The sequence below is a fragment of the Anomaloglossus baeobatrachus genome, chromosome 3 (assembly GCF_048569485.1).
Source record: "Anomaloglossus baeobatrachus isolate aAnoBae1 chromosome 3, aAnoBae1.hap1, whole genome shotgun sequence".
Taxonomy (NCBI): domain Eukaryota; kingdom Metazoa; phylum Chordata; class Amphibia; order Anura; family Aromobatidae; genus Anomaloglossus; species Anomaloglossus baeobatrachus.
Window position 1 is genome coordinate 114,448,559 of NC_134355.1, and position 24,790 is coordinate 114,473,348.

Here is a 24,790-nt window from a genome sequence, read left to right on the forward strand (position 1 = left end):
ACTATAAAAACAGCTATTAATTTGCATAAAAAAACACAGCAAAAAATACTGCATGTGAACATAGCCTTAAATGTATACAATAAAACTAGCTGTGAATATTGCAATAATCTTTTCTGTGTTTTTTTCTTTTTTCCAGATATTCAGGAGTGGAGTGAATTGAAGCAATTCTTTGAAGCGCACTATTCTCAGATTTATTTTATCTTCTATGAAAATTTCATTACACTGGAAAGTAGCTTAAAGCTAAAAGGTACAGTCTGGCCTCCTCCTTTCTCCTGTCACCTATGTATGTCTGCTCGGGTCACTGTGCGGAGCTTTATACATTACCATATCAGTCATGTCCTCACTTTACAGCTCCATGAGCCGCTCTAGTTCGGGGGGGATTTAATTTAAGGATCATTTTACCTTTCTTTGCGCTCTCTGGTTTCCTATGTGACCCTATCCCTGCATAGTGTAGAAGGCATATATAGAATTTGACTTTTATTTGATTCAGTATTTTTATGTAAACTATTTAAATGCTCCCAGGACCCATAAAGAAAGCTTATGGATCCTGCCCCGCTGCCGGTACAGAATGAGTGACAGCGGTTCCTGTATCGTTAGCCTTAATGCCTAAAACACACGGCATGAAAATCGGAGCGAGTGGAATGCGATAAAACATCGCATTCTACTCGGACCAATATTAGCCTATGTGTCAGCACTCATGAGCGATTATTTTCTCAGGCCTAATCGGACCGAGGAAACAGTCGCAGTATACTGTCGGTGCAATGCGATCCTTGTTTCTCTCACACCCGTTCAAGTCTGTGGCGAGTGAAAAATTGCACTGCATTCGCAGTACACCGGTGTAATGCGAGTGCAGAGCGAGAATGGCAATAGCCAGCAATGGAGGAGGGAGATAAATCCCTCCCTCCCCTCCTGAGTGCCGTCCCGCCCCCCGCAGCTGTGGTCCGATCGCATGATCGGACCTCAGTCGCAGTGACACTCGCATGACACTCTGCTCCTGCTGTGCTGCCAGCGTGAGCCGAGTGTCATGCGAGAATCGCAGTAGTGCCCCGTGTGGCCCCGGCCTTATACAGGTAGCGCTGTGTGGGTGGGAGAAGCAGGACTCGCAGGTTTCCTCTAGCAAGTCTCTGTTCAGTTTTCCCGGAGTGCCCTGAACAGAGGCATCACATTCACACAGGCTCTCTACAGAAAGCTGTTTTAAGCCTCATTCAGACATTTTTCTCATTTGTAAAAACATGTATTGTTCATTAGTCTTTTGGATCTGAATTTCATAAATGTTTTCCCATTCGTGATAGATCAGTGTTTTTCACTAGTGAAAAAAATGTAAAAAATAAATTACAAAGCTTTCTTTGTCGCTCCTAATTGGGAGACCCAGACAATTGGGTGTATAGCTACTGCCTCCGGAGGCCACACAAAGCACTACACTTAAAAGTGTAAGGCCCCTCCCCTTCTGCCTATACACCCCCCGTGGGATCACGGGCTCCCCAGTTTTCATGCTTTGTGCGAAGGAGGTCAGACATCCACGCATAGCTCCACTGTTTAGTCAGCAGCAGCTGCTGACTATGTCGGATGGAAGAAAAGAGGGCCCATACTAGGGCCCCCAGCATGCTCCCTTCTCACCCCACTTTTGTCGGCGGTGTTTGTTAAGGTTGAGGTACCCATTGCGGGTACGGAGGCTGGAGCCCACATGCTGCTTCCTTCCCCATCCCCCTTAGGGCTCTGGGTGAAGTGGGATTTTACCGGTCTCCAGGCACTGAGACCGTGCTCCATCCACAGCCGCTGGGGAATCTGCTGGATATGGAGCTGAGTATCGTCAGGGACATGGCCCTGCTACGTCAAGGTACTCTGTGTCCCCGTACAGACCGCGCGCAGACACACTGCAGCATTGCTGGGTGTGTTAGTGCGCCGGGGACAACAGCGCTGCGCGCTTGTGCTACTACTCACTACAGCTCTGCTGAGTGAGTTAATGTATTGGGAACTGCCGCGCCGGCCGCTGCTGTCAGTTTACGCTGCGGCGCGGCTGGGACTTGTGGTGCGCCGGGGACTTCCGCGCTGGCCGTGCATATATGACGGCCGCGCTTATTACTCGAGTCCCCGGCTTTTGCGGCCTAGTTTCGTTTCGTTCCCGCCCCCAGGCCTGCCAGTCAGGGGAAGGGCGGGACGCTGTACAGAACATCAGCGCAGAGGGCTGGAGTCTACTTTACATACTCCAGCCCTCACACTGGACACAGTGGGACGCCAGTTGCCCGCACTTTGTCTGAGGCACGCCCACGGTCCGCCCCTCTTCACAGAACGCCGGCAGCCATTCCTGTGTGCAGTCTGAACTGGAGAGGGGAGACAAGTTCTGGGAGACCCAGACACGGGATTCTGGCGACCACACACCCGCGTTTGAGCGGGCGGTAAGCGGCACCTCTGGTGCTGACCCCACTAGTGCCGAAGTGTACATTTGTATTTTTATGCTTGCATGCTATACATTGCACTGTACGGTCGCTGGTGATTCTTGGCTATATACCCTCCTAGATTGCTCAGAGGAGACAACAGCATGTCATCCGCAAAAAGCAAGGGTGCCAAGGCACAGGCTTTCTATGCTGCTTGTACCGCATGTGAGGCTACTCTACCGGCAGGTTCCACTGACCCCCATTGTGTGCAGTGCTCGGCCCCTGTGGCACTTGCTCGGCCGGGGCCTCTGCTAGAGGTGACCCAGGGAGAACCACCTGTGAATACTGTCCAGGTGACGGGGACGGAGTTTGCAGTTTTTGCGGATAGATTGTCTGTGACTATGACTAAAATTCTAGAAACTTTGCAGTCTAGACCAGTAACTCAGACCATGGGCACTGTTGAATCATTGCTCCCTGGTCCCCCTCAGTTGGAACAGCTCCGGGCTCCGGGGGTGTCCCATGCATCCCAGGGTGAAGGCTCTGACACGGACGACAGTCCCAGACAGCCTAAGCGAGCTCGCTATGAGCGGCCCTCGACTTCATCACACTGGTCAGGGTCCCAGCAGGAGGACTCTCTGTATGATGAGGCGGAGGTAGCTGATCAGGATTCTGATCCTGAGACCGCTCTCAATCTGGATACTCCTGATGGTGACGCCATAGTGAATGATCTTATAGCGTCCATCAATAGAATGTTGGATATTTCTCCCCCAGCTCCTCCAGTGGAGGAGTCAGCTTCACAGCAGGAGAAATTCCATTTCAGGTATCCCAAGCGTAAATTAAGTACTTTTCTGGACCACTCTGACTTTAGAGAGTCAGTCCAGAAACACCACGCTTATCCAGATAAGCGTTTCTCCAAACGGCTTAAGGATACACGTTATCCCTTTCCCCCTGACGTGGTCAAGGGCTGGACCCAGTGTCCCAAGGTGGATCCTCCAATCTCCAGGCTTGCGGCTAGATCCATAGTTGCAGTGGAAGATGGGGCTGCACTTAAAGATGCCACTGACAGACAGATGGAGCTCTGGTTGAAATCCATCTATGAAGCTATCGGCGCGTCGTTTGCTCCAGCATTCGCAGCCGTATGGGCACTCCAAGCTATTTCAGCTGGTCTTACACAGATTGACACGGACACACGTACATCTGTTCCGCAGGTGGCATCCTTAACCTCTCAAATGTCTGCATTTGCGTCTTACGCGATTAATGCTGTCCTGGACTCTACGAGCCGTACGGCAGTGGCGTCCGCCAACTCCGTGGTTTTACGCAGAGCCTTGTGGTTAAGGGAATGGAAGGCAGATTCTGCTTCCAAAAAGTGCTTAACCAGTTTGCCATTTTCTGGTGACCGACTGTTTGGTGAGCGTTTGGATGAAATCATTAAACAGTCCAAGGGTAAGGATTCATCCTTACCTCAGCCCAGACAAAACAAACCCCAACAGAGGAGGGGACAGTCGGGGTTTCGGTCCTTTCGAGGCTCGGGCAGGTCCCGATTCTCCTCGTCCATAAGGACTCAAAAGGATCAGAGGAGCTCAGATTCTTGGCGGGCTCAGTCACGCCCAAAAAAGACAGCCGGAAGACCCGCTACCAAGGCGGCTTCCTCATGACTTTCGGCCTCCTCTCTCCGCATCCTCGGTCGGTGGCAGGCTCTCCCGCTTTGGCGACGTTTGGCTGCCACAGGTCAAAGACCGTTGGGTGAGAGACATTCTCTCTCACGGGTACAGGATAGAGTTCAGTTCTCGTCCTCCAACTCGATTCTTCAGAACTTCTCCACCTCCCGACCGAGCCGATGCTCTTCTGCAAGCGGTGTGCACGCTAAAGGCAGAAGGAGTGGTGACCCCTGTTCCTCTTCAGGAGCAAGGTCACGGTTTTTACTCCAATTTGTTTGTGGTGCCAAAAAAGGACGGGTCTTTCCGTCCCGTTCTGGATTTAAAACTGCTCAACAAGCACGTGAAAACCAGGCGGTTCCGGATGGAATCCCTCCGCTCCGTCATCGCCTCAATGTCTCAAGGAGATTTCCTAGCATCAATAGACATCAAGGATGCTTATCTCCACGTGCCGATTGCTCCAGAGCATCAGCGTTTTCTACGCTTCGTTATAGGAGACGAACACCTTCAGTTCGTAGCTCTGCCTTTCGGGCTGGCGACAGCCCCACGGGTCTTCACCAAGGTCATGGCAGCAGTAGTAGCAGTCCTGCACTCTCAAGGTCACTCTGTGATCCCGTATTTGGACGATCTACTGGTCAAGGCACCCTCTCAAGAGGCATGCCAACACAGCCTGAACGTTGCGCTGGAGACTCTCCAGAGTTTCGGGTGGATCATCAACTTTTCAAAGTCAAATCTGACTCCGACCCAATCGCTAACATATCTTGGCATGGAGTTTCATACTCTCCCAGCGATAGTGAAGCTTCCGCTGGACAAACAGCGTTCACTACAGACAGGGGTGCAATCTCTCCTTCAAGGCCAGTCACACCCCTTGAGACGCCTCATGCACTTCCTAGGGAAGATGGTAGCAACAATGGAGGCAGTCCCTTTCGCGCAGTTTCATCTGCGTCCACTACAATGGGACATTCTCCGCCAATGGGACGGGAAGTCGACATCCCTCGACAGGAACGTCTCCCTTTCTCAGGCGGCCAAGGAATCTCTTCGGTGGTGGCTTCTTCCCACTTCATTGTCAAAAGGAAAGTCCTTTCTACCCCCATCCTGGGCGGTGGTTACGACAGACGCGAGTCTTTCAGGGTGGGGAGCAGTTTTTCTCCACCACAGGGCTCAAGGTACGTGGACTCAGCAAGAGTCCACCCTTCAGATCAATGTTCTGGAAATCAGAGCAGTGTATCTTGCCCTACAAGCCTTCCAGCAGTGGCTGGAAGGCAAGCAGATCCGAATTCAGTCGGACAACTCCACAACGGTGGCATACATCAACCACCAAGGAGGAACACGCAGTCGGCAAGCCTTCCAGGAAGTCCGGCGGATTCTGACGTGGGTGGAAGACATGGCATCCACCATATCCGCAGTTCACATCCCAGGCGTGGAAAACTGGGAAGCAGACTTCCTCAGTCGCCAGGGTATGGACGCAGGGGAATGGTCTCTTCACCCGGACGTGTTTCAGGAGATCTGTCGCCGCTGGGGGATGCCGGACGTCGACCTAATGGCGTCCCGGCACAACAACAAGGTCCCGGCTTTCATGGCACGGTCTCACGATCACCGAGCTCTGGCGGCGGACGCCTTAGTTCAAGATTGGTCGCTGTTCCGGCTACCTTATGTGTTTCCACCTCTGGCACTGTTGCCCAGAGTGCTGCGCAAGATCAGGTCCGACTGCCGCCGCGCCATCCTCGTCGCTCCAGACTGGCCGAGGAGGTCGTGGTACCCGGATCTGTGGCACCTCACGGTAGGCCAACCGTGGGCACTACCAGACCGACCAGACTTGTTGTCCCAAGGGCCGTTTTTCCATCAAAATTCTGCGGCCCTGAACCTGACTGTGTGGCCATTGAGTCCTGGATCCTAGCGTCTTCAGGATTATCTCAAGAGGTCATTGCCACCATGAGACAGGCTAGAAAACCATCCTCCGCCAAGATCTACCACAGGACGTGGAAGATATTCTTATCTTGGTGCTCTGCTCAGGGAGTTTCTCCCTGGCCATTTGCATTGCCTACTCTTCTTTCTTTCCTACAATCCGGTTTGGATAAAGGTTTGTCGCTCGGCTCCCTTAAAGGACAAGTCTCAGCGCTATCTGTATTTTTTCAGAAACGCCTAGCACGACTTCCTCAGGTACGCACGTTCCTGCAAGGGGTTTGTCATATCGTCCCCCCTTACAAGCGGCCGTTAGAGCCCTGGGATCTGAACAGGGTTCTAATTGCTCTCCAGAAGCCGCCTTTCGAGCCTATGAGGGATGTTTCCCTTTCTCGCCTTTCACAGAAAGTGGCCTTTCTAGTAGCGGTCACGTCTCTTCGGAGAGTGTCCGAGCTAGCAGCGCTGTCATGCAAATCTCCCTTTCTGGTGTTTCACCAGGACAAGGTGGTTCTGCGCCCGATTCCGGAGTTTCTCCCTAAGGTGGTATCCCCCTTTCATCTCAATCAGGATATCGTCTTACCTTCTTTGTGTCCTCATCCAGTTCATCAATGTGAAAAGGATTTCCATTTGTTGGATCTGGTGAGAGCACTCAGAATCTACATTTCCCGCACGGCGCCTCTGCGCCGCTCGGATGCACTCTTTATCCTTGTCGCTGGTCAGCGTAAAGGGTCGCAAGCTTCCAAATCCACCCTGGCTCGGTGGATCAAGGAACCAATTCTTGAAGCCTACCGTTCTGCTGGGATTCCGGTTCCCTCAGGGCTGAAGGCCCATTCTACCAGAGCCGTGGGTGCGTCCTGGGCATTACGGCACCAGGCTACGGCTCAGCAGGTGTGCCAGGCGGCTACCTGGTCGAGTCTGCACACTTTTACCAAGCATTATCAGGTGCATACCTACGCTTCGGCGGACGCCAGCCTAGGTAGACAAGTCCTTCAGGCGGCGGTTGCCCACCTGTAGGAAAGGGCTGTTTTTTCGGCCCTATCACGAGGTGTTCTTTTACCCACCCAGGGACTGCTTTTGGACGTCCCAATTGTCTGGGTCTCCCAATTAGGAGCGACAAAGAAGAAGGGAATTTTGTTTACTTACCGTAAATTCCTTTTCTTCTAGCTCCAATTGGGAGACCCAGCACCCGCCCTGTTTTCTTAGGGATTTTTGTTTTTTCGGGTACACATGTTGTTCATGTTGAATGGTTTCAGTTCTCCGATGTTTCTTCGGATCGAATTTGTTTTTAAACCAGTTATTGGCTTTCCTCCTTCTTGCTTTTGCACTAAAACTGAGGAGCCCGTGATCCCACGGGGGGTGTATAGGCAGAAGGGGAGGGGCCTTACACCTTTAAGTGTAGTGCTTTGTGTGGCTTCCGGAGGCAGTAGCTATACACCCAATTGTCTGGGTCTCCCAATTGGAGCTAGAAGAAAAGGAATTTACGGTAAGTAAACAAAATTCCCTTCTTTCCCATCCATTGCATTATTAAAACTGTTTTCCACTACTAGGACAGCGCCGTTTAATTCCATGTTTGCCTCATTAAAATAGAAAAGCCTATATTCTCCACCCATGCTGGAACTCACATGATGTTGTGATGTCACGCGAGCACCGCGCCCAATCCCCGCCGGCTTCACTCGCCTCACTTTAGGACATATAAGTAGTCAACAAGAAGTGAGCGGCAGCCGCAGCTCTCGCTTTCTATTGATCACTTATACATATTAAGACGGGAAGAGCGAAGCCGGAGATGATTGAGCGTGGTGCTTGTGTGACGTCACAACATCATGTGAGCCCTCGGAACTTGAGCACTGGCACCACTAAGATAGCAGCAACACGGGAGGTGTGTGTGGTTTTTTTGTTTTTTTTTTATTTTTTTTTATTTATTTATTTTTTCTTTATTTTAATGGGACTAAGGCTTTATGCGCACTAGAAATGTGAAGTTTCTCAAGAAAATTTCTTGAGAAACTTCTGGGAGTGGAAGATTTCCGGACCTCCGGAAAAAATCCGCACCAAATCCGCGGTAAATCCGCGTGCGGATTTGCCGCGATTTTCCCGCAGGTTGTTCCCTGCGGATTTTGCAGGCTGTACTGCAGAAATCCGCAGGTACCTGTGGGAAAAGAATGGACATGCTCATTTTCTCAAGAAATTTTCTCAAGAAAATCTTCTCAAGGAAATTTCTTGAGAAAAATCCGCAGTGTGCGCACAGCTATTTTTTTTCTCATAGGATTTGCTGGGAAATGTCTGCACAAAGATTGCAGACATTTCTCAAGAAATTTCCACAGCAAATCCGCGGGTAAATCCGCGGGTAAAACGGCCTAGTGCGCACATAGCCTAAACGTGGCATGAGAAGGGGTTGTCCAAGTAGTGGCCAACCCCTTCAATGATGGACATCACACAGATTATACACTGATGCCATCCATCTGTGTGCTGGCTGATTTTCATAGAGCTACAGACTGGTATAGGTAATTTTGTGATCAAAGACTGACATGCCGTTGTGATATTTTTATTTTATTTTTTTTTAACATGTGAGCAACCCCATACAAAATGTGCCCACTATAATCTATCTGTGAAAAGCACACAACACGTGATGCAAGGATGACTGAATTTGGTCTTCTACTAAAACATTAAATGAGTAAATGATGGATTTAATATTTGCCTGGCACAGGGTCGGGGCTCTCTCTGGCCTTTCCCTTTCAACTCTGCTTTAGTTTCAAGTCTCTCACTATTTGCATTATGGGGAGAGGCCTGTCACTCAACACAAGTTGGGTGGGGATTATTCAGAGGGAGCCGCCCAGCAGACTCTTCTCATGTGCAAGGACTTTGCTTCTCCTTCCTGACTTGTTCTTCAAGTTATATTTTCTATGAAACACTGCAGAGTTTCACAGTAAAAGAAAGCTTTCCATATCGACCAACTGGCCAGGATGTCACACTGTCCGTGAAGCTGACACAGAGGACATGAAGATTCCCATCCCTCTCATCACCCCTCTTGTCATAGGCTGGTGTATTGCTCGGCACGACTCCTTGTGTTAGGCACCCTGTGTAAAGGCTGAGAATAACAAATATGGGACTCAGTAACCCATCGAATTCTGCACAGTGGACCCTACAGAGCACACCGCCCTGCCCGTCCACACGTGTTTTGCATCAGCTTTGATGCGAAACGCGCATCGTGGTGCAGAGCGGTGTGATCTGTGGGGTCGACTGTGCAGAACTCGGTGGGTTACTGAGTCCCATATTTGTTATTCTCAGGGATTGTATATTTGCACATGCGTGTCTATTGATTTAATCAATATTCTGTACATCAGTTACTATGTGAGAATTTGCCTCTTAGATGTTTTAATGCCTAGATGTCCCTCTGCCCCCTTTTTTGGTATTTAGATGTATTTTGTATATTTGATGGGAATGGGACACTTTATTATGTGCCGGGATACTTGTGCAATCCTAGTGTGCAATACCATACTATACCTCAACCTTCCTGTGTATAGCCCCTTGTCTGCACTTTCTATCAACCCGACTGTTACTTAGTTGTAATTTGATGGATAGTATTTTTAATTCCTACATGAATCCCATTGCCATCTTTTTTTTTTTTTTTAACACTTTGGTTTCTGTGTGAACTTTTTGTCTTTTGTCTTTAATAAAATGTGATATGTTTTCTAATATCAAGTGGTCTATTTAGACATTAAGTATCACATTTAGATAAAAGTAAATTTTAGGGTTTAAATAATGGTCTGGGTGAGGATTACTTAATTATTATGGACCTTGGTATTCTTTTTCCAATTTACCCTGTGTAAAGGCTCTGATTCCTGTTCTAACGGTGTCTCCGGTGCTTGTCACAGTAGACTGGTTCATCCTATCGTGTCTTTTTATTTTAATGTTTCCTTGCTTTATCTTTTCATTGTGAATAATATTATGTGTTGTATAATGACTTACACTTTTTTTACGAAGGATTACAATTTTTTTTTTTTTTATTTTTAGGGAATAAATCTCAAAGGGAGGAGCTGGACTCCATCCTATTTCTTTTTGAAGTAAGTATCTGTCTTTTATTGATGTCCGCGCATTCTTTCTCTAGTGCCACAAGTCATTGTAGGCGACGCTGACGTCCCGTATTGTGCACAAAGATCCTGCGGAATGACCGCCTGTTTCTAGTGACGTCAGATCACCAATAGATCAGTCAATAGTTGTTTCCTCAGAGGAGTTTTCTTCTTCTTGACAATTCCTGTGTTGGCAATTAATCAATCAATTTAGGTGCAGCTTCTAAAACTTTTAGAGCTCGACTGGTTTCGCAACGGCAGGTTTGACTCCTACACATTTTGCTCGCTCTGGATTTTTCAGGGGCATGCAGTGATACATGATGGTCAGGTATGTATTGTGGTCTGTGGCCTAGTCTGGGCTTTCATTTATAGGAGCCGAATCTGTAATTTCTCATTCTCTACAACGTTCTGCCTCCGTAGCATCGGAGGATCGCCGGGCCCTGACGCTGGCCAGATCCAGTGATTCCTTGGGCTCTACAGCAGCACTTACAAGCTCTGTTGGAAAGCACTTGTAGTTGCTGTAGTTGGTGAATGATTGTGAAATTAAAAATCCCCGTTTTTGAGTTTTTAGAAGTATTTTTCAGTTTTACGCACTAAAGAATTTAATTACTCTTTAAGATTGGTACAAGTTTAGATGACAAGTTCATATAAACCACTTACAATCTGTCTTTTTGTTGCTCTCAGAGCCACTTTTGTGGTAGAATTATGAATATTTTTATACAGTCTCTTGTCTTTGTGACATTTTATTGTGGAAGAGCAAAAGCTGTGGTTATTTCTTATTTCTTACATACCATATTTTTCGTTTTATGAGACGCACCGGATTATAAGATGCACCCCAATTTTAGAGGGAGAGAAAGGTTAAAAAAAAAAAAAAAAAAAAAAGAGGGGCAGGTACGTCTTATACTCCAATGGTGTCTTACCGGAGGGGGGGGCAGCAGCGGTAGTGGAGCGGGGTCACAGGAGGCAGATGCAGTGCTGGAGTAGGGCAATGCTGCAGGCGCTGCGGTAGGGGCTGTGCTGGCTACGGGGGTTGTGCTGGCTGCAGGGGCCGTGCTGATTTTGTGGAGCAGGGCGGTGCAGTGGGTGTTCGGGATTCTCTGTTGGCGGTACAGGCTTCAAAGAAATGGTGCCCAGAGTTGGCGTGTGTGCAGATTGACTTATCAGCTCAATGACACTCCGAGATCTCATCTGCACACGCACCACCTCCAGGCACCATTTTCTTTAAGTCTGCTCTGGGAGATCAGTGGGCGGAAGGCGGTGCGTGAGCACATGAGATCTTGAGCCGAGAGCTCCATCTGTGCACGTGTCAACTCCAGGCGCCATTATTTGAGGCCCACAGCATCTGGGACACCTGCGGCACTGTCCTGCTCCTCGCAGCCAGAGCAGCGCTCATTCTCCACCTCCCGGTAAGCTACATGCGGATTGTAAGATGCACCCCTCACTTTCCTCCCAAATTTTTGGGAGCAAATCTGCGTCTTATAATATGAAAAATACAGTACTCCTTCGTTACATTTTTGGCAATAGAATTAATTTTGGTATCTAGATAGTTTTGTGGTTGGCCTGAGCTGAGACTATGGAGTGTGAGGTGTCCTTCCAATGTTAGGTCGACCATACACTTTACATTGCCATTTTTTCTGCCGCTCCTCATATTCCTGCATGTTTGCGCTATTGTTATTAACTGGACCATGTACAATATTTGCTGGGCACAGTACCTTCACCTCGGTGAGTGTACTACCTTTCTTGTAAGTTATATTATCTCTCCATACCTGGGAGAAAGTCGTTGATGTGGCCCACTAACAATTGTCTCTTTACATAACTTAACCACTCCTAATGGTCTGCTATGTTCACATCTCGTTTGGCCATTCATTAGTTCTGTAAGCCAGGGAGTACATGTTACACTGATGCCTCTGATGGATGCCATGCAATGATCTCCATCACCAAAGGATGCCAGTGCGTCTTCCTTAGCAGAACTGATGGATCCTGACAAACCCAAAGCAGCTCCGCCAGTGGCTTAAGTCCTGTAGTAGACTGATTGTCCCTGTGAATAGGGTTGCTGAAGATGCCCAAGTTACAGGGAAAATTGTCCAATTAAACAAATATTTCCCTGTATGTCATTGGGAAAATATTATATTTCGCCTTTCATTTTCCTTATTCATTTGTAACTAAACATGTAATCATTTATTATAAATCCTAAATCACCCCCCCCCCCACTCACTTTTAATTCCATATTTGCATAACAGAAGCTAATGCTATAATTATGGATTATGCAATAATTCCTATGAGCTCCCCAATACTGCTTAATAATGAAACACTTTCCCTTTAATAAAACAAAACCTTATAAAGCCAAGACTGAGAAATCTGCTGAAATGTCACAAAGCAACAAACAAGCCAAAACATAAAACTTTCCAGTCAATAAATAATTTTTAGACCCGGTCATTAAGGAGGTTAAAGGTGCAAAATAGACTGTTAATTAAGAAGATGATGATCGCATTCTAGTAAATCAGCATTGATTATCAGTTAGAGGTAATGATGGCCTTCAGCTTTCATGGTTGCAAAGGCACAAACCGGATTAGAAATCTAGAGAATTGGGTTAATTACCTGGTAATTTGAGTTCCTAGTCTGCGGCCTCTGTGTCCCTGGAGGACTGAGCTGTGCAATTGTCATAGCGCTGATTGAATTCTGCCAACCCAGAGGAAAGCTCGTCCTGAGTAACCTGCATTTTCCCAAGCAATGCCCTCATTCCCTTCCAGCATGAGCCGGAGTATACGCTGCAGCTCCATGGCGTATATTAAAGGTGTGGTTCAAGGTGGTGAAAAAGCTGCGCATAGGCAGCAAACCATCTAAAACAGTGAAATTCTATATACACATCAGTTTTCCTTCCCCTGTTCCAGCACCACATCCTCGATGTTCCTTTTTTCTCTAACACCTGCTGCAGACATCCCAACCAGTATACCCCTAATTAACGCTGCTGCAGATCACTGCCATCAACGATATACGGCACAAGACTACTGATGTCAGTGATTGGCTGCAGTGGTCACACTGTCAGTCATTGGCTGCAGCGGTCACATAGAGTATATGGGCTGGGATGCCTGCAGCCAAGGTGACGAGAACAAGAGCAGGGGAGGTGCATGAGTGGCGACGAGTAACCGGGTGAGTGTTTTCTTTTGTTAGTTTACATGTATTGATGCCTATGTAGAGCTTCTTTGTTTTCTTGTATATATTTTTTTGCATTTCACATTTAACTTTTTTTTTTTTTATTTGTGGATTACCATATTATTTTTTTATTTAACCCCTTCACGACCCATGATGGATATATCAGTCATGGATCGTGTGAGGTTAATGCCCGTCCCCTGCCGTGGGCAGGTCGTGGCGATCCACGCAGATGTCAGCTGTTTTTAACAGCTGACATGTGCGCCTGCAAGTTACAAGTGAAATCGCTTCCACCTGCAACTTTTAACCCCTCACATCTCGCTGCCAAAGTCTGGCAGCGAGATGTATATACGCGCGGCTATTACTTTTACTTACTGCCGCCCCCACCGGAAGTCACGTGCGTAATCACGTGACTTTCGGTGATTGCCATCGTAGCACAGGGTCATGTGATGACTCCTGTAGGTGACATGAATTACTTTTGGTTTCACTCGGCCCAGAGCCGAGTGAAGCAGAAAGTGAGCATATCTGCTGTTTACAGCTATATATCTGTGATCAGTAGATATGGCAGAGCGATCGGATTGCTGATCGCTATAGCCCCCTAGGGGGACTAGTAAATAAAAAAAAGTTTTAAAAAGCAAACCCTAAAAGTCCAAATCACTCCCCTTTCACCCCATTGAAAATTAAATGGTTAAAAAAATAAAAAATATACACATATTTGGTATCGCTGCGTTCAGAATTGCCCGCTCTATCAAATTGTAAAATTAATTAATCTGATTGGTAAATGGCGTTGCGGCAAAATAATTCCAAACGACAAAATTACGTTTTTTGGTCGCTGCAAGTTTTGCGCAAATGGCAATAACAGGCGATCAAAACGTAGCATCTGTGCATAAATGGTACCATTAAAAATGTCAGCTCGAGACGCAAAAAATAAGCCGTCGCTGAGCCATAGATCCCGAAAAATGAGAACGCTACGGGTTTCGGAAAATGGCACAAAACGTAAGCCACTTTTATTGGCCAGGCTTGTGATTTTTTTTTTTTAACCCCTTAGATACAAGTAAACCTCTACATGTTTGGTGTCTACAAACTCGCACCGACCTCAGGTATCACAACAACACATCAGTGTTACCATATAGTGAACACGGTGAATAAAATATCCCAAAAACTATTGTGCGATCACACTTTTTTGCAGTTTTTCCACACATGGAATTTTTCTGCTGTTTTATAGTACATTATATGGTAAAACTTATGGTTTTATTTAAAAGTACAACTCGTCCCACAAAAAACAAGCGCTCATATGGCAAGATTGACAGAAAAATAAAAAAGTTACGGCTCTTTGAAGAAGGGGAGCAAAAAAACCCGGAAAATTGGAAAGCGCCCGGCGGCTGAAGGGGTTAAGTGATTAGATTTATATGTATTACTAGGTCTCATATTAATTGTGTTTCGCTGCTATTCTTTTGATTTAGAAAATTTTACAACTACTACCTGAAAGGATTTTCTACCGCTGGCAGTACCATAGTATAGGTAAGATTCATGTTGATGATACTTTTGAAAGTTATTATTGTTATTGTTGTTGTTTTATATTATTATTATTATTATTATTATTATTATTATTATTGTTGTTTTATTGTTAAAATATTTTGATTATAATTTCTGAAATTATTATAGGTGGATATTAAATGGTTTATAAAAATATTCAACTTTATAGTCATTAAAAAAAAAATCTAAAAACTATTTAAATCTAGCCAAATGGTTTATTTGTATTTTTTATTTTGGAATTTTATATTTTTGTGGTTTTTATATTGTACCATATTTATTATGGTCCTGGGTGTCGTACCCCATCGATCGATATATTGATCCCAAGGATAGGCCAGAAATGTAAAAGTCCCAGACAACGCCTTTGATTACTGCATGGATTCCCAATGTTCTTTCTAAGGAAACTTTACGACATTGCAGTTTTTTATTTTTTAATGCATTGTGTGACAAAGAATGCACGCCAATGAGTTAATTTCCCTCAAGTTTTTACAAAGACCGTATAATTAAAAAAAATAAGTGTGTGTGTCTATGTACCGTATTTTTCGGACCATAAGACGCACTTTTTTCCCCCCAAATGTTGGGGGAAAGTGGGGGGTGCGTCTTATGGTCTGAATGTGGCTGCGGGGAATGTGGGTGCTGCGGTGGAGCGGGTCATCAGGGGCACGAGCAGGCTGTAGCAGCCTGCCGTGACCACGTGGACCCGCTCATTTAATATGCACGCCCATCCCCCGCCCATCATCCCTCAGCGCTGAAGCCGGCGCTGACAGGTGGGCGGGATGATGGGCGGGGGATAAACAGCCGGCTCGCATGATCACCCATGGCAACTACGGCCTGGAGTGATCATGTGCGGCTGTATTCACTGCTCCCCGCGTGTCATCATCAGCGCGGGGAGCAGTGAATCAGGGAGTGTACAGTACTCACTGTTCCCTGCAGCATCGCTCGTCCTTCCGTCTGTGTCAGCGCCGCTGATTGGAGCCGTCCCCATTACCCTGCTGGATCGCGATCATCTCCTGTGTTTGTGCCGGCAGCTGAGTGGAGACTAGCGGCCGCACAGCGATGACGTCATCGCTGTGCGCACGTGTCCACACGCAGCGGCCGGGACACTGGCACAGACACAGGAGATGATCGCGATCCAGCAGGGTAATGGGGACGGCTCCAATCAGTGGCGCTGACACAGACGGGAGGACGAGCGATGCTGCAGGGAGTGAGGTAAAGTGAGGTGAGTATGAACGTTTATTTTTTTTATGTGCCACAGGATGCGGCCATACACCAGGATGGGGGGCATATTATGAGCCGGATGGGGGCATATTATGAGCCGGATGGGGGCATATGATGAGCCGGATGGGGGCATATTATGAGCCAGATGGGGACAAATGATGAGCCGGATGGGGGCATATGATGAGCCAGATGGGGGCATATTATGAGCAGGATGGGGGCATATTATGAGCCGGATGGGGGCATATGATGAGCCGGATGGGGGCATATTATGAGCCGGATGGGGGCATATTATGAGCAGGATGGGGGCATATTATGAGCCGGATGGGGGCATATTATGAGCCGGATGGGGGCATATTATGAGCCGGATGGGGGCATATTATGAGCCGGATGGGGGCATATTATGAGCCGGATGGGGGCATATTATGAGCCGGATGGGGGCATATTATGAGCCGGATGGGGGCATATTATGAGCCGGATTGGGGCATATGATGAGCCGGATGGGGGCATATTATGAGCCGGATGGGGGCATATGATGAGCCGGATGGGGGCATATGATGAGCCGGATGGGGGCATATGATGAGCCGGATGGGGGCATATGATGAGCCGGATGGGGGCATATGATGAGCCGGATGGGGGCATATGATGAGCCGGATGGGGGCATATTATGAGCCGGATGGGGGCATATTATGAGCAGGATGGGGCCATATGCCATGATGGGTTATATAGCAGGATGCGGCCACATGCCAGTATATAGCAGGATGCGGCCATATGGCAGGATTACGGTGTATAGCGGATGAGGGACATATACTGTATATACCAGGCAGGGAGGATCATTACCAGGATGCGGCACCTTAGTAGAGAATTTGGGGACATTACCCCCATAACAGTGTCAGCAGCAGATCCTCGCCCCATGACAGTGTGTCATGACCACATTTTTTGCTTAAAATTTTATTTTCCTATTTTCCTCCTCTAAAACCAGGGTGCGTCTTATAGTCCGGTGCGTCTTATAGTCCGAAAAATACGGTATATATATTACACACATTATAAAATACTGTGCAAAAGTTTTAGGCAGGGGTGGGGGAAAAAAAATGCTGTAAAGTAAGAATACTTCCAAAAATAGAGGCTGTTATTAGTTTTTTTTTTTATTAGTAAATCAAATGCCTGTTGTCTTGTTGAAAATTGTCTCATGGGACACTACCACATTCCCTCGGGAAGGCCTCTTCATGGCGCTGCCCACATGGTCTCCAGTAGAATCTCCGGCTATCTTTGCATCCAAGACAAAAGTGTGCCTCATTGCTAAAGAGGATAGACATCTATTCCAGCCTCCATTGCCTTCTTTCTCTGCGCCATGATAGCCTTTGAGAGCAGTGGGGTGAGGGCAACGGAACAATAGTAGACGTCTGGCTCGTAGCTCAATGGCGTGCAAGCGCTGATGATTTGTGTCGACCTTGACGCCTTAAGGTACCGTCACACATAGCGAGATCACAGCTGAGTCAACGATTTCCGTGACGCAGTAGCGATCCCGTTAGCGATCTTGTTAGGTGTGACACCTACCAGCGATCAGACCCCTGCTGTGAGATCTCTAGTCGTTGCAGAATGGTCCAGGCCATTTTCTTCAAAGGCGATGTCCTGCTGGGCAGGACACATCGCTGTGTTTGACACTGTGTGACAGGGTCACAGTGACTGCTGAGATCGTTATACAGGTCACTACTGCGACCTGTATCGTTCCTGCATCGCTGGTAAGATCTGACTGTGTGACATCTCACCTGCGACCTCCCAGCGACTTACCTGTGATCCCTATCAGGTCGCATCGTTTTCGGGATCGCTGGTAAGTCGTTGTGTGTGACTGGGCCTTTAGGATTGGTATATGACCCCTAATTACATTTGAAGTACAGAAAATATATCAATTAGTGGTACGGCCATTATTCCAATGTCTCAGGAGCTGGTTTTCACCATGGCAATGCCAGGCCACATGTTGCTGTTGCTACTGTGAGCAGCCTGTGTGGTCTCATCATTCTACCATGGCCTGCGGCTTCTCCGGACTTTTCTCCCATCAAGCACATTTGGGACATCATTGCTTGGGGAGCTGGCAGCAGGGGATCTTGATGATTTGTGTATCCACTTGCATTCAGTGTGGCAGTACTTTCTTTAGCCAACCATCAATCATCTCATTAATAGCAGCCAAGCCATGTAACTGCTTGGATTTCTGCACATGGCGCTCTTATTTGATGCCTTCTAAATCGCAAACTTCTCACAATTTTGTTTTCCTTTGTGATCATTTGCTCATCATTAACATGTCTACTCATCCAGTGATTTCCATATTTATTTATTTTTTTTCTTTTTACATATGATCTTTTTTTTTTTTTCCTGTCATTCAACCCAGATGTCAAGCCAGCAAAATAAATTCCCTCAAGTTGTTATATATAAAATACTTAAAATTGCAATTATTAGTGTTTGTATAGAAAACTATTTGAAATAGCCCAAAAAATGTGATAGACCCCTATTTTTCATTCGGACTATAAAATGCACCATATTATAACACACACCACAGGTTTAGACAGCAGAAAACAGGAAAAAACATATTCCCTTCTAATTAAAACTTATCTGGCAGTGTAGATACTCGTAGTAGTAAGTGGAGGGGTTATTATCACTCATTTTAATGCACTAAGGTAGAATTAGGAGGTATATGCAGCATATGCACATTATGTACTCTCTGCAGCACACATGTTCACAGCACTGCTGCATACACACTCAGCTCTGCTGTATATACACATACAATTCTGCTACATACACACGCAACTGTTACATACACACTTATCACTGTCCAGAAAACAAATTGTTTAAAAGAACAGAGAGTCCTCAGTGGTTGATACCTTTTAATGGCTAACTGAAAAGATGGTAATAATTGCAAGCTTTCGAGACTACTCAGGTCTCTTCATCAGGCATGGTATAACACAAAATCTGAAGAGTCACGTATTTATACACAACAGGACTTAGAATAGTGCAGTAAAAAAAAAAAAAAAAAAAAAAAAAAAAAGAACAAGTTATATGAAACAGAACTATCTCTATGGCAGGGGGACAAGCTGTTCTAGCCATAAATACTGCTGCAGTTCAGTGTGAAAGTTTTATTGTCCTTTGATAAGGGTCTGGTCCAGGGCTGGGACACGCTCGGATGGTCAGAGGAGCACATCTTTTAACTGATGTAAAAAGACATGAATCCATGAGACACATTCACTCCTTCTCTGAATGTGTCAAAGGTCATCATAAGTTTGTACTCCCATAGTCTCCTGTCTCTCTGGGACTTGAAGTTTCCTTTCAATACCAGCAATTTCATGTCCATGATGCTGTGGTCTGGGTTACAAAAATGTTTGGCCACAGGTAGATCCATCCTTTTTTCTCTAATTGTGTGGCGGTGAGAATTCATCCTTGTCCTGAGCTGTTGTCCTGTCTCCCCTACATACAGACCCCCAGTTGGACATTTGGTACATATAATTAAGTACACCACATTGGTTGTGGTGCAGCTGAACGTACCTGGGATCTTGTAGTCCTGATGTGATCTGGGAATCTTTATCTTGTCCGTTGTCAATATTAATGGACAGGTCTTGCATTTTTTCTGGTTGCAGGGAAATGTTCCTGTTGGTGTTGGAGAGGATAGGGAGCTTCTGACAATGATGCTTCTTAGATTTGGGGGCTGTCTAAAACACAGAAGTGGGGGGTCTGGAAAAATAGATTTTAACCGGGCATCTTTTTGCAGTAATGGTTGTAGTTTCCGTGCAGCTCCTCTAAACACCTCCAGATGTGGATTGTAGGTGACTACAAGAGGGACCCGGTTGTTCTCTTCTTTGGTTTTATAATGTAGAAGATGGTTTCTTGATATTCTGGTGGCTCTTATAATCTGGTTTTCAATTGTTCTTGGGTGGTAGCCTTGATTCAAAAAGGTTTTTCTGAGGCCCTCAAGGTGATTGTCTCTATCTGTACTGTTGGAACATATCCGATTGTACCTGATAGCCTGGCTGTATACAATAGAGTTTTTTATGTGTTTTGGATGAAAACTGTCCCATTTCAGGTATGTTGGACGGTCAATTGGCTTCTTGTACAGGGATGTCTGTATTTCATTGTTCCGTAGTTTAATGATGGTGTCCAAGAAGTTGATTTCCGTGCAGGAGTAGTTGAGTGTTAGGTTGATGGTGGGATGAAACTGATTAAATTGTTCATGGAAGGTCTTCAGCTGCTCCTCAGACTCTGTCCAGATGATTAAAATATCATCAATGTAACGGTAGTAGGCCAGAGGCCTGATAGGACAAGAGGATAAAAAGTCACTCTCAAGCTTGGCCATGAAAAGATTTGCATATTGTGGTGCCATTTTGCTTCCCATTGCAGTCCCAGTCTCCTGTAGATATATGTCATTGTCAAATTCAAAGTAATTATGGGTGAGGATAAATTTTGTAAGCTTCACCACAGAATTGGCATCAGTTCCTGTATTTTCCAGGAAAATTTTGCAAGCATTTAATCCATCCTGGTCCAGGATGGATTAAATGCTTGCAAAATGCTTGCAAAATTTTCCTGGAAAATACAGGAACTGATACACCAGGATGGATTAAATGCTTGCAAAATTTTCCTGGAAAATACAGGAACTGATGGAGGATTCCAGAAAACAAGACATTTGGCAAAATAGCTATTTAACATTGTTGTCTACGAGAACCATTGTCTGGTGTAGTCCCCCGAGATGAGTGGTTAAATCCGCAAAAGTAACCACAAGTTTTCTTCTTTATATAAGACTCAATTGTAAGGACATTTTCTAAAACACGTGTCTGTATACACTTCAAATGTGGTTTCCACATTGTGGCGGAAACCATGACCGGCACTAAAAACTCAGTCAGTGCCCTGAAAACCGCTGAGGTTTACCAACACAGTAGGATGTTATAATGTTTTTGTCCGTTGGGGCAATGACCGTTAGCGACTCTAGGCACATGAATCGGGACTAATGGGTTTTATCATGTAATGTTCATTATCACTAGTGATGAGCGCACACTACCATGCTTGGGTGCTCGGTACTCCATAAGCGCAGTTGGGCCCGACTCGAGCACCCAAGTATAATGGAAGGCAATTGAGGTCTCAATCATTTTTCTGGGAAATGGTAGAGCTCAGTCATCACTATATATTAATAAATATGACTTTCCAATTAACCAATTTTAGGAACCCTAATAAATTAAAAAAAAACAAAACGCATTGGTGCTTGATCATCTTAAAACCTGTTCTTTAGACTCCTTTGTATTACTGCTCCTGTGTTGGTTTTTTTCACCATCCCTTTCTTCTGGCGTGTGAAGCTGAAAGTGCCCCTTGCTGCGGGGTGCGTCAGTCGTCTGCCTTGCACAGTCCAGCTTCACCCATCACTATCTCTTCCTGCCCAGGACACATCCTAGCTCCACCAAAGACCGCCCAGTGCACCTGCCTACATTTATCTAGCAGGGGTTCTCTGTGGAGCCTTCTGTTTGGTGTTGGGAGTCCGATAAGCCAGGCAATGCTTTGGTGGCACAAGTTGAGTACATTACATTGTGCACATGTTTTGTATGTAGTCATCTCCCTGTGACTATACATGCAGTCTAATTTTTTGACAATTCCACTATTGTGAACTATGGCTATAGCTAGTCCATATATGTGATATTAGTGCAGAGGAAGACATTAGGCAGAGATAACCTGTCCGATGTGCGGCTCGTCTTCTAAACTGCAGGTAGAAAAGGAGAGATGGGACTATGGTAGGGGAGTAAATTAGAGGTTTACACCAGCCATAAATGTTATACCCCATAAATAGGATATGGCATAACTTATTGATTGCAGGCATTCTGGCCAGTGGATCCACACCGAGCCTGAGACTGCACCCCTGCAAAGCTCAGTCTGAATGGAGCAGAGGTCGAGCATGCCCACATCCGCTTTATTTATGCGCAGTACTTTGTGATCTGCGGCCATCTCATAGAGAATTAGTGCCAGCAGAAGTGAGCATACTCATCCTCTGCTCTAGTCAGATGGGATTTTTGCTATGTTCACATGGGGCGATTTTGCTCTGCAGGACAGAAGCATTTACTGTACCAGCGAAAGCTATGATATATCAGAAATCTCATGCACATGCAACTTTTTTTTTTCCCTCGCTTAAATTGAACCCTGCAGCAATTTTGAAAATCTGCAGCGTGTCAATTCCTCCAGCTTTTTTACAGCGTTTTTTTCCACCCATTGAAAGTGTAAAAATGCTACATAAAATATGTTGTGTTGTGTTGTGTTTTGGTGAATAGAACTGTAATAGCATATTCTGTACATAAATCACACATGTAATCTGCCTGAAAAAATATGTGCAGTGTTTTTACTGCCAAGAGGGAAAGTTTTGGCTGCAGAAAAAAATTTGCAAAAATGCCGTGTGAAAATCCTTTACTGAGCCCCATTCCCTGGATCAATGGGGGTCAGTAAGTTATTCCCTGTCCTGTTGATAGGGGAAAACTTTTTGTAGATTATTTATTTCATAAAATCTGTTCCAAGTCCCGTATAAATAGTGATAATAGCTGCTCCATCTCAGCGTAATCTGCTTTTGCTGAGCACGCATCAGTCTATCTGTGGAAAGAATGGCTGGAAATGTAAGGTCAGGGAAGTGGGGTCTTGTTGATGGGAACTCGGAGACATCTGTACGGTCTTACTGAAAGAGTCTTCCTTCCTTTGCACGTTCTTTCATTATCAGTCCAGGACATAACCTCTAGTTTCTGTCCGCGTCATTTCTAGTGAATAATATTTAATACCTTTAGAATTCTAAAATCCCGGTATGTTTTCCCGATCCACCCTCTCCTGTTCCCTTAGGACACACACATAGCTAGATAATATAGAGTGCCTTGCGAAAGTATTTGGCCCCCTTGAATTTTTCAGCCTTTTCCCACATTTCAGGCTTCAAACATAAAGATAAAAATTTTAATGTTATGGTAAAGAATCAACAAGTGGGACACAATTGTGAAGTTGAACGAAATGTATTGCTTATTTTAAACTTTTGTAAAAAAGAATAAATTGAACATTGGGGCGTGCAATATTATTCGTCCCCTTTACTTTCAGTGCAGCAAACTCCCTCCAGAAGTTCAGATCTCTGAATGATCCAATGGTGTCCTAAATGACTGATGATGATAAATATAAGCCACCTGGGTGTAATAAAGTCTCCGTATCAATGCACTTGCTCTGTGATAGTCTCAGTGTTCTGTTTAAAGCACACAGAGCATCATGAAGACTAAGGAACACAACAGGCAGGTCTGTGATACTGTTGTGGAGAAGTTTAAAGCCGGATTTGGTTGCAAAAAGATTTCCAAAACATCCCAAGAAGCACTGTGCAAGCGATCATATTGAAATGGAAGGAGTATCATACCACTGCAAATCTACCAAGACCCAGCGTCCCTCAAAAATGTAATATTAAAGAAGAAAACTGATCATAGATGCAGCCAAGAGGACCATGATCACTCTGGATGAGCTGCAGAGATCTACAGCTGAGGTGGGGAGTCTGTCCATAGGACAATAATCAGTCGTACACTGCGCAAATCTTGCCTTTATGCAAGAGTGGCAAGGAGAAAGCCATTTCTCAAAGATATCCATAAAAAGTTTCGTTTAAAGTTTGCCACAAGCCACCGGACAGACACACACCAAACATGTGGAAGAAGGTGCTCTGGTCAGATGAAACCAAAATCAAACTTTTTGGGCACAATGCCAAACGATATGTGTGGCGTAAAAGCAACGCAACTCATCACCCTGAACACACCATCCCCACTGTCAAACATGGTGGTGGCAGCATCATGGTTTGGGCCTGCTATGCTTCAGCAGGGACAGATGGTTAAAATTGATGGGAAGATGGATGGAGCCAAATACAGGACCATTCTTGAAGAAAACCTGTTGGAGTCTGCAAAAGACCTGACACTGGGACGGAGATTTGTCTTCCAACAAGACAATGATCCAAAACTTAAAGCAAAAGCTACCTCGGAATGGTTCACAAATAAACGTATCCAGGTGTTAGAATGGCCAAGTCAAAGACCAGACCTGAATCCAATCGAGAATCTGTGGAAAGAGCTGAAAACTGCTGTTCACAAACGCTCTCCAACCAACCTCACTCAGCTCCAGCTGTTTGCAAACGAAGAATGGGCAAGAATTTCAGTCTCTCGATGTGCAAAACTGATAGACACATATCGCAAGCGACTGCAGCTGTAATCACAGTAAAAGGTGGCGCTACAAAGTATTAACATAAAGGGGACGAATAATATTGCACGCCCCAATTTTCAGTTTTTTATTTTTAACAAAAATTTAAAATAAGCAATAAATATCGTTCACCTTCACAATTGTGTCCCACTTGTTGATTCCTCACCAGAACATTAACATTTTTATCTTTTATGTTTGAAGCCTGAAATGTGGAAAAAGGTTAAAAAATTCAAGGGGGCCGAATACTTTCACAAGGCACTGTGTGTGTGTGTGTGTGTGTGTGTGTGTGTGTGTGTGTGTGTGTGTGTGTGTGTGTGTGTGTTTGTGTGTGTGTGTGTAATATATATATATATATATATATATATATATATATATATATATATATATATATATATATATATATATATATATATATATATATATATATATATATATTAATGTGTGTATGTATGTGTGTGTTTATATAGATAGATGTAGCTTATTTTTTTGTATTTCCGGTGTTGAACATTCTCTTGTCTTTATAGGTTCAGTTTTAAAGAAGCTTTTACACACTGGGAATTCTATAAAGGTGAGTGCTCTACAGAATATTCTGGAAGATGCATCCCTAAGGGTGGCATGTTTGCTGCTGGTATTCTGTATGGAATTGCACATGGCAGATCCACAGCTTATTAGTGTACTAGCAAAA

At 45.4% G+C, this 24,790-nt stretch overlaps 1 protein-coding gene across 1 annotated transcript in view; it reads left to right on the forward strand.

The window, feature by feature from the left end:
* Nucleotides 1-24,790, forward strand: part of LOC142297183 (ral GTPase-activating protein subunit alpha-2-like) — a 210,810-nt gene that overhangs the window by 65,061 nt on the left and 120,959 nt on the right. Inside the window, exons 2-5 of the mRNA XM_075341450.1 lie at nucleotides 137-247; nucleotides 9,941-9,990; nucleotides 14,610-14,667; nucleotides 24,630-24,673. Of these exons, the coding sequence (XP_075197565.1) occupies nucleotides 137-247; nucleotides 9,941-9,990; nucleotides 14,610-14,667; nucleotides 24,630-24,673 (263 nt within the window). The remainder of the gene's footprint in view (nucleotides 1-136; nucleotides 248-9,940; nucleotides 9,991-14,609; nucleotides 14,668-24,629; nucleotides 24,674-24,790) is intronic.